We start from the raw sequence: 12349 nt of genomic DNA on the forward strand, positions 1-12349 counted from the left end.
ATTCTAGTTACATAAGCTATACTGACGGATCATCTATAGACCCGGTTTCATGCAGTATTCGTAAGGTAATCGCGACTCTAAACGTTAATCACGTGATCATACGTGTATTTTCTTATCAGGCTGAAGTTGGGGCTCGATATCCCACTTCATGAGCACAAACCTGGGCTCAAACCCCTCGCGACACGATTCTTATCCTGGATCGTCAACTGCAAAAGTAAATATAAATCCAGGCTCGTCTGCTCGGAGCAGGTAGACATCAAAGGTTGAGCTTGAACCGTCGGATCATATATGCAAGCGACGTTGTGGGTTGCGAAGCGCGATGTGCTTTTCATTACTATGATGATGATGATGATGATGTATTCATTTGCCCGATGTAGCTCGCTCTATATATATGCTGCTATGCGGGAGTGCTGTCAGGCCTGCCGACAGCTGGAAGGTGGTCGCCAGCCCACTGGGCGACCGTCAGGGAACTCGCCTTGCGAATTTCTGATCAATCGCCCTCGAATCGAAAGACGTAAACTAAACAAAAGAAATGCACGGATGCAAACATGATAAACACAAAGCCAAAATGAACGTCATTTACCCCTGGTCGCGGGTAGGACCAGGGCCCCGCTTCAACACACCATTCCCACGCCCTCTTCTCTCCAACTGTCCAGTCTTGTCGGCTGCCGCTTGCGCGCTCGCTTGGATCAAGGGAGTACAGTGGACCTGGCACTGCACTCCTAATGGGCGCCATCCTTCTTCTTCCGTCACACTGTCTAAGGGATCATTGTCTCCGCTCCTTTGTCGTCCCCTTCCTCGCCCAGAGCCGTAGGGTCGACTGTCTGAAATTGGCCTAGGAGGCCGGTCTTGACCATGAATTCGGCCACAACTGTGCGGGCCTCCGGTCGTGTGAGGAGTTCGTCCCGGTGGAGAGCGACTCCCTGGTATGAGAGAGCGCTTCTCATCCAGTCTCGCTCGTCCTGGTGCAAGGGGCATTCCAGTAGGACGTGTGTTACTGTTTGGCTGCCAAGATCGCAATCACACCGCGCTGTCTCGCGTCGGTTGATACGATTCAGGTAAGCCCCTAGGCCAATTCGCCCAGTTCTAAGCTGCATCAGAATCGATGTCGTCGCTTTGCGCAAGCCCGTCCAGTATTCCAGCGTCTTCTTTGTTGGTGCTTCAATCAAGCGTTTCGTCGGACGACTGGTCGCTTCCTTGGCCCACGTTCTGTCCCACTCCAGCTTCGCTTCTCTGCGAATTCGTCGTCTCGCTGCGGCTGCGAGACATATGTCTCGGTTGAGGGGGTTATGCAGCCCGTCCTGTTCCTGCGCCGCTTCTTTTGCGTGTTGGTCCACGATCTCGTTGCCAATGACTCCTTGGTGCGCAGGAATCCATCTGAGTTCTGTCCGAATGCTTCTGCCCGCAAGTTGTCGGATCAGGTTGAGGCATCCTGCTAGATAGACCTGTCCTGACGGCATCCGCGGTCGTCTCAGCGCCTTCAGCGCTGCTTGGCTGTCTACAAAGATGACTACCCCGTTTTTCGCCTGCTTAGCCCATGGCTCTGTGCTTTCCAGAACCATTTCAAGTGCCATCTCAATGGCTCGAAGCTCTGCCGCATATACGGTGGACGTATTATCATCTCCCATCTGGCTATGAGCATGTTGATCCTCAAGGTCCACGACCGCTGCCGCTCCGATCCTTCCATCAATTCCGCTCCCGTCGGTGTACAGAATCAAGGGTCTTTCTCTTGGGTCTTTCATCAGGATCTGGTTGTGATTGTTCACCGCAGCTTCTCTGTCCTCGATGATTACCTCTGGTGGCGCTTGCCATGGTGCCAGGACGAATGCCTTTCGACTCTCCCATTTCCTCGTCAAAGTATCCGGGGGAGCCATAAGACATCCGCCCGCCTTCCAAGCTTGCGCCTCCATCGGTGACCATCCAGCCCAGTCTCTCTCATCTGCCGGTCGTCGACGTAACATCGTTGGCGGGACAGCGAACTTTGGTCCTGTCCGTAGTCGAAGGGCCGTTTCTTTCACCAGTCGATTCATGTGAACAGAAATAGGCGGTAGGTGAAGCTCTGCATTCAGTGCCTCTGCTGCCGTAGTTCTGAAAGCTCCACTGATGAGACATGCTGCCTGCTTCTGGATTGCCACGAAAGGCCGACTGATTATGCGTGCCTTGGAATGACTGATGAGCATAGGTTGATACCACGCGGAAACCCCAAAGAGCATCTGCGGGATTATCACCGCTTGGTAGATCTTTCGCATTGCATAGAGTGAGGCTCCCCACGTTGATCCTGCCAGGCTTCGTAGTGCGTGGAGAGAGACACCGGCCTTGGCCACCGCTTTCTCGCGGTGATGGTGGAATTCCAGACCCGGATCCAGCCAATAGCCTAGGTACCGCTCAGCCGTCCTCGTCGCTGTCACCGTGTGTCCTCGTAGAGAAAGCGATGTGTATTGTGGGTCGACTTCCCTGGTGTTTACAAAATGCACGAGTGCATACTTCTTCGGGTCAAAAACTGATGCATGTTTCTCGGCCCATTGGTCGGCTTTGCGGCATGCCGCTCTGAGTTTCTTGATGGTTTCGCGTTCGCTGTCTCCCTTTGTCATGAAGCAAACATCGTCGACCCACCCGTTGCTAGTCACACCGTTACCGCAGTTCTCAACGAGGTCTGCGTTGTAGATGAGATATAGAATGGGTGAGATCGGTGATCCTTGAGGGATGCCTGTAGGTGTCGGGATTCGATCAGATGTGCCCTCGGGCATGCGGATCCGTGTGCTTCGGTTGGTCAAGAAGGCCCTCACCCAGGGAACGAAGTGTCCCAGACGTCGTTTCTTGGCGTTGTGTAGTAGACGTTCATGGGAGACATTGTCGTACGCTCCGGACACGTCCAGCATCAGCAGAGATACCACTGGCTTGCCCTTTCCCCATGCAGTTTTGATTCGGTCGATGATAATGTGGATAGCATGATCGGTGGATATACCCTTTCGTCCGCCTAGATGGGTTCGTGGGAGTAAACCGTTGGTTTCTGCTGCGTAGCTGATCCGTCGCGCGACAACTGCCTCCAGAAACTTTCCGAGCGTGTTCAGCAACGCCACGGGTCTGTAGGATTTTGCGAGCTGGTAGTCACTTTTGCCTTGCTTCCGGAGCACCACCGTGATTGAGCGCTGGAAATGTGACGGGTTGTACCCCGTGTTTATGCATGCGTTGAATAACTGGACCACTGTTTCTAGGATCACCGGTATCTCGATAAGCTTGTGCCAGAGAGAGTTTGGTATACCGTCTTCTCCGGGTGCTTTCCCTGCTTTCGCTCCTCGCACCGCCTCCTGTATCTCTTGAGCGGTGACTGCTGGAAACTCAATTTGCTGTGGGTACAGGAATGAATCTGTGTCGGATAGATCGGCTGGTGGTGGTTTTGGGAAGAAGGCAGTGCGGAATGCCTCTGCCTTTTGCTCAACTGTTTCCGCGAGAGTCCCAGGTATTTGGGGATCTTGTATTTTCAGCGAAGGGGTGATACCCTTCTCATATGCTCCGTCTCGGTTTCTTGCCCATTTAGCCAATCGCCACATACCCTGTGGGCCATCTTCAACGACCTGCTGGACTCGGCGCCGGTGCGCCCTTGACAAGGTTTTCTTGACGAGTCGTGTTTTTCTGTTGCGTGCTTCAGAGTAGCACATCCAGTCGTAGGGGTCTTGAGTTCTCGTATGTTTGCGACGGAGGCGACGAACCTCTTTGACCGCAACTTTACACTCGTCGTCAAAGTCGGGGTTCGACCACGCGGATGGTTTTGCCCATGGGGTTGATTCCTCGATTGCTGTTTGGATCGCTCCCATCAGCTCCTGGCATTTGGCTTCTATCCTTTGCGGATTTGCCCGGTATAGGCCTCCTGTCCGTAGACCTCCTTCGATCTTCTGGATGAGTTTCTGATCATCGGTTGCGTTCCAGTTTCTTCTCTTCTGTTGTACTGCAATGGGTGTAATAATATCAAGCACAGTCCTGATCGGGAAATGGTCGGATGCGTGTTCGATGTCATCCGCCCTCTCGCAATTGATAAGCCTGTTGACAAGGTTGGATGTGATGAAGGTGAGGTCAATCACCGACGACTGATCGTTTCGAGACCAGGTAGGTCTGCCTTGTTGGGTCGTCAACTCGAGTCCCCATTCATTAGCGATTTCTAGGAGTTGCTCGGCCTCCTGATCGAGCCTGGTCCCTGTTCCTCCCCATCTCGGGTGATGCGCGTTCATATCTCCAAGGATGATGTGTTCTCCATGAGGTCGTTTTGACAGCTCATTTCTCAGATGTCTAAGAGTATTGCTGCCCGGCCTATTGTATATGTTGTGTATGAAGAGATCTGTCCAGTCTCTGCCCTGATGAGCCTTTCTAAGTTTCAGTAACTGGTAGTCCTGTGAGACGAGTTGACACGACCAAGTGCTCGGGTCAAGCCTTTTAGACACAAACAGGCATACGCCCGGTTGGGAGAGATCCGAGGCTTGGACTTGATTGTCCTGGCCTTGGGTTGTTCCGTCGGCAGCTGCTTTTGGTGGGTAAATTAGCTGGAATGTTGCCGTCGCTGGTTGGTGTGTTGTGTGTTGCATTTCGTTCTTCCATGGCTCCTGCACCGCGACGACGTCCGCCGCGAGGACATTTCTGTCTCTGAGGAACGTTGCCATCACTGGCCACGATTTGTGTACGTTGTATTGAAGAATCTCAAACGATTTCATTGATGAGTTTGTTCGTCATCGCTTCGTTCGCTGGCCTCGTGCCATACTTCATCATTTGGGTCTTCGATTGTTGGTGCATCCGTCGTAAAAATCGGCGGAGAAGATCCGATTGGTATCGCTTGTCGCTGCTTGTATTTCAGAACCACCAATTTGCGGTATTCGGGGCTCTCCGGGTCCAGTTCGTCCTCGTCATCAGGCTCGGACGTGTTACCGGCCATGTTGACAGAGGTGAACTCGTTAATGAATTGGGTAAGTCGGTGTTCCCGGCTATCCTGCGGAGTGTCAGGTTGAGGGAGATCGGCCGGAGTGGGTTGAATGCTGAGCCATTCATTGTCGTCTGGTTGCTCGTCCATGGTGTCGTCCGGCTCGCCTGTGCGGCGCCTTTTCGAGGCCGCTTGGAGCCTTGTTGACCCTTGGCATGCTAGTGGTATCATTGCTGGTTTCGGATTCTTTGGCCTCGTTCTTGAGCCTTTTGGGCGACCAGGACCTCTTTTGAGCTGAGTAGGCTGAATAGGCTCAGTGTTTTCCTCTGGTGATGTTTCTACTTCTATTGCTGCAGCCTCCACGTCGATTACAGCATCCTGGGGGTTCCGCCGGGGCTCTTCCCCCCGTTGCTCCTCTGGAGCGTGTATCGACGCTTCGAGTCCATTCGTGGCCATGGGGTCTGCCCTGGTCGAAGTTGCTTCTTTGCCAGTGCTTGCCGTCACTCGGAGGTGCAGAGGAACGCGGTGATATGCAGGGCAGTTGGCCAGCGCTTGCTTGGCTTCGTTCATCGCTGCAACCTTCACCGGACATTCCCGACTTGTAGGGCGATGCCCTTCACCACAGTTGGCGCACTTGACTGGTATCGCTTGCCCCTTCGTCGACGGACACTCCCAGGTCGGGTGTCCGTTGGCGCAGTGACCGCATTTGAATAAGTTGGAACAGTGTGACTGGATATGCCCCGGCTTTTGGCATTTTCTGCATAGCTTTATCCGCCCCTCACGACAGAATCGTGATGCATTGTGAATTTGCTTCCCCCACACGACTCCCGAGATGATCGCGCGATTAGCCACGACTGGGCTGGTGAACTCGATCAGGATGGAGCCCTCCGCCCTCTCACCCGGACGGGTCATCCATCCTAGATACTGAATCTTGGCGCCTTCGCCCCAGTTGTTCTGCCTGAGCAGCTCAGCCGCAACGTCAGCCATCGTCTCCGGAGTAACCTTCATGGACCTCACGGGAATATGGTACGCCACCACTCCCCATGACGGTTCTTGGACCACCGAGCCTGGTCCAAAGGCTCTCAGCCACGCAGCATGTTTGCGGAGGACCTCTGCCCCTGCCGCACTGTTGGCGATCATTGCCACATCCCCCGACGGCAATTTTCGAGCAGCGACAAAGAAAGCCTGTCCGGCCAGTACCCCTGAATTCTTCTGACGGGCATTTGATACCCTCTGTCGTTCAGCCCTCTCGACCAAATCTTTTGGTGTCAATCCACGGATTTGCTCGCGGTTCATTCCGACCTTGACGATGACCTCTCGGTCCTCGCGAAGTTCCATTTCCGGTACTCCTGGTGACGATGTGCCGCCGCTCCGGGTGATAGGAGCCGCAGCCGTAGCCAAGTCGCGCTGCCATTCTTTGGCCCGGAAGTTGCGCCACGCTGCCGCAGAGTTCGCCGCGGGGGTAGATAGTGCCGTCGATAATGTGCTCGTTGTCTTTTCAATGGTATCCATTCGCTGGTTCAGACGTTCGGTGTCGATGTTGATTTTGGTCAACGCCTCGAGCACCTTGGCCATCCCCTGGCCGTCTCCCCGTTGGGCGTTGAGTGCGTACTGGCGGACGGCGCGAATATACCCAGTGACATATCGGTCCTCCGTGCCATTGTTTTCGATGTGGTTGAGCACCCTGCGGGCCCCTTCCGCGATGTCGTCCATGGATCGGGGCGGATCCGCGAGGGCCGTGGTTTTTGGTGTTCCTCTCCTGTCAGGGGGCAAAATCTGTGCGTTCGCACCCGTCCCAACCATCGCTGCCATCTCCCCTATGAAAAGGGTATCAGGCCGTAGCGCTTGAGGTTACGATTACGATGAACTAATTCACGAGGCCTTGGGACCTCTGATTGGTTAGATATTTCAAGAAAACGTTTTTGCCAAGAAAGTGTTGTTCCGCTTTTCATTACTACCATTCTTCCGCGTCCATGTTTACTTGCTCTGGGAAATTGCTGTCGCCAGAAATTGTTCAGATCCATGGTACGTAGACCTATACGTAGAACCAAGGAATTTCCAATAACTTAATCTTTCCGTTGTAGCCGTGTCACGGGACGACCCCCAACCCTCCGGGTAGGGGGTGTCCCACAGCCATAATGCAATTAACAGCCATAATGCAAATTTTCAATTTCTTCAACTTCTAGCTCACTTTTTAGACGTATAAGGTCCAGAATCCATGAAATAAAGCCCATCAATAGCCTCATTAGCCAATAATGTATCAACCTCCTCATTTTCAAGTGTTTCCTCCAATTCCTTAGCCGCCAAATCGGCCGCCATTTTCTCTGCGTCTTTCCGCCAAGCACGAAGCTTCGACTCATCTTCTTTCTCACACCTTCGCTGTACTAGCCTATTGCCTGAAATCGATGAAAGGGGACTCTTTGTAGCACCCTTCACCCATCGCTTGCTTTTTGTAGGTTTTTTCCCAGGCGTTTTATGGCTAAGGGCGCGCGCAAGACTCATCTCAGCAAGTTCCGCATTGTATAGAGACGATTTTCCGGCATCAATTGCGCGCCGTAGATGCTTCCGAATTTTATGTAAATCAGGATTCGGGTTATCAAGTAGCGGGAAAACTGTCTTCTCCAATTTTTCAATACGCGCATAAGAATTGGGCGGAGAATTGGTCGCTGAACTTGGGAATTCGCGGGTGGGTGACGGCTCGTCGTACATACGTAAGGTCTCTTCGTCCGAATACTGCCCTAAATTACCCAAAACTTGTGTCGGATCTAGTGGCCAGATACCAGTAGATTTAAACGAGGTTTGGATAGTTTTGGACTTTAAGGCGTGGCGTCGGACGGCGTCAATATTGCGGAAAAAATCGCGTTTTTCGTTGCTTCCACCCCACGCCACAACCTCAGTATTCGCCATTTTAAACTCATGTTTTAGGCTTAAAAAAGCCTCAGCATCAAGGGGCTGACATATATGAGTCGTGTGAGGTACAAAATACCAAGGAATAATCAGGTTTTCCTTACAAAAATCGAGAAATTCGATAGTTGTATGAGACGTATGATTATCCATTAGCAAAAGCCTCGGTCGCCCACGTCGTACGCGGTTTTTTGTGGCTTCATGAAATGAGCATAGCCATCGGTAAGCAGTCTCACTATCCGTCCAGCCACTAGACGTTAAGTGGATAATTTTGTACGCCGAAGAAGAGGTTGACATATTACTATACTAGTCTTCTATGTAGACGCTACCTTTGACTAGAAACCACGGAAACATCACCCAGCCATCAGCGGCAATACATTCAATGCTAGTAATAGTTTCACCTCGATCTCTAGTAGCAATACTAGCAGTTTGGCGCGTAGAGACGACGTGTTGGTTAAGTCCTTCGCTATTTTGGAAGCCGGTTTCATCCCAATTATAGATCTCATGAGGTTCAAAACCATGCTCACGGTAGAGACACTCAAGCCTATCATACCAATGGCTAATAACTCCAGGGTCCTCAGCTTGAATTCGTAAAGACTCCTTTGATTTTTGGGTAATAAGCTTGATGTGTGGAGGTAGACGCCGTATAAGCCGATAGCTATACATTGAACTAACAACTCTCTCCGAACCCGCTATTTTCAACAGGCGATTTGCGGCAATTTCAATATATTTTGCAGTTGGAGGTGTATAGCAAGAATTTAGCACTTCGATCCAGCTAATTAATGCATTTTCCTGATTCGAATTCAATGCATTATTGGTGGTAGGGCGATCGGAGAGAGATGTCTGTCCGTTTTTGCGACCGCGAAGCTTCGAATAAGACACGCGATAATGGTCCGCAGCCTTACGTAGAGATGAAAATTTTCGCGTAGTATAAGCATATAATGCCTTAGCTAGCAGATCCTCTTCATCACGAGCTTTTTTAGGCATTTTTGGTGGGTAGAAATACGCGTAAAAGTTGAAAAGGTAGGAAATTTGCATTATGGAGGTTAATTGCATTATGGCTGTGGGACACCCCCTACCCGCGAGGGTGGGGGGCGGTCCTGTGACACGGCTATATATTGCCTCACTTCATTTCTGTGAAATAATAATCAAGCATTCTTCTGAACTACAACGAAGGCTACTATTTAATTTCTGGGACCCTATTAGGATATCTTTCTGCTAGCTTTACATCTCTAGATTTTACGTAATGTGAGTGAAATTCGAATTTTACAAGACTGAAAGTACGTCTTCAACCGAATTGCCAAGCTAATGTTATTTTGTAGACGATTACTGAGCGGTATTACCTTAATTTTTGAGACCTCCATAGTCTTGGTTCGTGTGTCTCCAAGACCCTGGCCTTAGGCCCGATTACGAAAGGGGAAATAAACCTCCTTTAGAACGGCGCTACAGTTTTGTGGAAGTCTGTCTACGAGGATGGATTCCAAAGTCGCACCCACTTGGACCGTGCCTCAATTTGAAATATGGTCCGTGCATATGTCAGCGCCCCACAGGTCAGTTCCTCAAGATGATAAGCAGTGGAGACAACTGCACAACCCGGCGCATGACGCCAAGGCCTCATAGGCCACGCCCCTGTAGCATGTGACGGAGATACACTAGCGCTTCTATCTTGGACCATCACAGACCATCACAACGCCACCGACATATTGAAAGATGTGATCTGGAACGAAAACTTGGCCAGCTGCCCCCTATTTATCAAGCTCATCTCCTCACCAATTTGCGCCTAATTTATACTAGCGATAAATGAAAGCATCAAAAAACATCAGACCTTACAATTCAACTATCATTCTAAGGTACGTTTCTCTGTTAAATGAAGCCAAACAACCGCGGACCATTTTACTGATTAAAAACAGAATCTCAGACCAAAGTTCCAAAAACAGAACAGTAAGAACAATACAGCAAAAGACATAGGGCAATGCTAAACTTATTAGATGTGTGATAATATACGAGGAATCTTTGGATTGTGTGGCCATGAGGCAACAGTTTATATCGCAAGATGTCGGCCCGCCATTCAGAACCAAGTGACCTGTCCTCCTCATCAGCGTGAAGACGTCCACGACTGGCAAGAGGATAAAGACAACGAAGACTGCCCTGCATGCAAGGGTGTAACGCCACCAGAGACCCCCTAAAGATGACGAGTGTGGTGCCAGGCATTTTTACATATATTTATTCCTTGTCATTATTGACCTTCTCCTTCCGTATACCGTCAACAATCCTTTGCTCCTCTTTACCTCCCCAAGTGTATGAAACAGCTCTGTCCTTTGCTTTTTCAGCCCATTGATTGCGTAGAATGAAAGCTCTGTTTAATTAGACTGTGTTCCCAATACCAAAAGAAAATAAATTGGGCGCCTCACAATTTGCCATTCTGTTTACTTGCAAAATATACCTGATGGGGAAGTTGCAGCACATCTGCCTGATCGAGTGGTTGAACCACATCCAAATCGACAATAAACCATCGTTTAAGAGGCTTTTGTGAGTCGAAATCCGCGGGAATATGGACGTGGTCGTAGCCCGCTGGGTGAAGAGTAGGATTGAATGCACGATTTAACATAGATGCACAGAAATCTTCCCCAATTTTGACATGGCGCCTTTGAGGGTAACCATCTATATCGGTTACGCACGCATAGATAATGATTCTGGTAGGATGAGGGTCCATATTGGCAAAGAATAATGACAAGATGAGTAATCAGATTGCGCGTTGTGAAGTGACGGTTGCGCACTCTTTAAATGATTTGGCCAGGAAGTTAAGCGGTCAAGAATCTCGGCGACGGATTAATGAAAGGCCGGGTCTTCCAACTGTACAACCTTAATACCGACAAGGGATATGGCTTCCTGCGTGCGTGAGTTCCATCAGCTTCCACTTACCTTTTATGGGTAACCTGGATCGTTGTGGATGCATGTAGCTGTTACCATATTGCTTTGGTTTTCAGCATTGGTGGCTAATCACATTAATGGTACTGCTTCTTCCTTATTCGACCCAGCGAACAACAAAAGTCGCCTGAGTATAGCAAGGAAACGAAGGATATTACAATATAGAAGGCGCGGGACCGTATTGGTTTCTAATCAGAGGTCGGTTTACCAAGTGTTGAAATGTTGAAATTGCGTCTAGGCTTGCGATAGAAATGTCATCAGCAACTCGTCATAGAGAGCTCAGCACAATCTCGAGCTCAGCACAATCTCGACCCTAGTACTTGTCGTGTTGTCAACATTATCCCAAGAAGGAAAAAAGACTGCATTGGATAATGCACATTTATGTAGTCACATAGGAAGATTATGATGAGGCCAGATGGGAATAGATGTGCGATATGCGGTTACATGACCTCGTCATCGAAATAATATACTTGACCGAGCCCTCAGCGGGGGAAGCGTGTGAGAGGACGAGAGGTGGCTTAGTGACGGGTCCTCTTATTTTGGCAGTGTTCCAGGCCTCACAAGCGGTGTCTCCTCTGCCAAAGGGTGTTCTCCCACGGTTTCCTTCAAGATTTAATTCAGTGAATTATGCTGTATTGAAATTTTTGTAATTACAGGGGCTTATACCAAGAGTCCGGGGAACCGCATTACGGAGCCTGCTCAGCATGGCTAGTCGGATAAACTAATCAAAGTATTGAGCCCACACAGGTAGGTTTGCGGTAATGTGATCGTCTTAGCGAGCCGACAGGAGCGTCCGGTCTTGTCATGGGCCCTTTGGGACATCCCATTCTAACCCAAAGATTGGTTTGGGTTCCACATAATTGTAAATAGTGATTATGGAATTACAGGGATTGAATCCTAACACAGACATCGCCGTGAAGATCGGTGAAGATCAGGAGGAACCATCTCTTTTTTACCAGCTTACCTCCAAGCTTTCTACCGATTTTGTCTTTGTAGCATCACAAGACAAGGTGCTACGCACACGAGGAACAATTTCCAAACGATTTGTCTGCACTACAGCCAATCCTGGTGCCTTGCCCCTACCGTTTGGCAAACAGAAAGGCTTGCGAAACCTCCTGGGGTATGTGGTAGTCGATCGATCACAGAGGCTCCGCACCGGCGGAAACCTGGAACATGGCCTACGAGTCCGGGCGTTGGCTCCACAAATGCAGGCCTGGAACTGGAACAGAAGTCTAGAGGCGCCGTGCATACTCTAGTGCGCTATGGCAGGTATTTGCTCTCAGCCTCTGGATAGTAGGCCTATCCCGCCCCCTCTTCGAGCCTTGTATACTAGTAACAACAGCATGGCTTCAGCCCAGGCTAAGTATATAATTTGCACCTCCATACTTCGACGCTCATCCAAAACCCTTTCCCCCATCATATACGGAGGCAACATTGCAATAGGTATTATCTTTCATATCTATTGTCACCTTTTGCTAGGACATATCAGAATCACCACTTTGCTAACCACTCAGTCCAATCTATAATAGTTCCTTTGTTGCCCGCCATTAAGCCCATCCTCATCGTTGCTTATCCGAATATCTGCTACAAATGGCCCAAGAAAATCGCCGG

General features: G+C 50.1%; 1 protein-coding gene across 1 annotated transcript; it reads left to right on the plus strand.

Moving 5' to 3' along the window:
• Window positions 1–11613: 11613 nt before the first annotated feature.
• N7446_011962 (uncharacterized protein) lies at window positions 11614–11994 on the plus strand (the record flags this gene model as incomplete). The annotated part of the gene is made up of 1 exon (XM_058520704.1): window positions 11614–11994. The coding sequence occupies one exon, from the start codon at window positions 11614–11616 to the stop codon at window positions 11992–11994; it is 381 nt and encodes a 126-aa protein (XP_058366990.1).
• Window positions 11995–12349: the final 355 nt, after the last annotated feature.

This window comes from Penicillium canescens (genome assembly GCF_028828765.1).
Source record: "Penicillium canescens strain IBT 15451 chromosome Unknown utg000009l_segment0_segment0, whole genome shotgun sequence".
Lineage (NCBI taxonomy): Eukaryota > Fungi > Ascomycota > Eurotiomycetes > Eurotiales > Aspergillaceae > Penicillium > Penicillium canescens.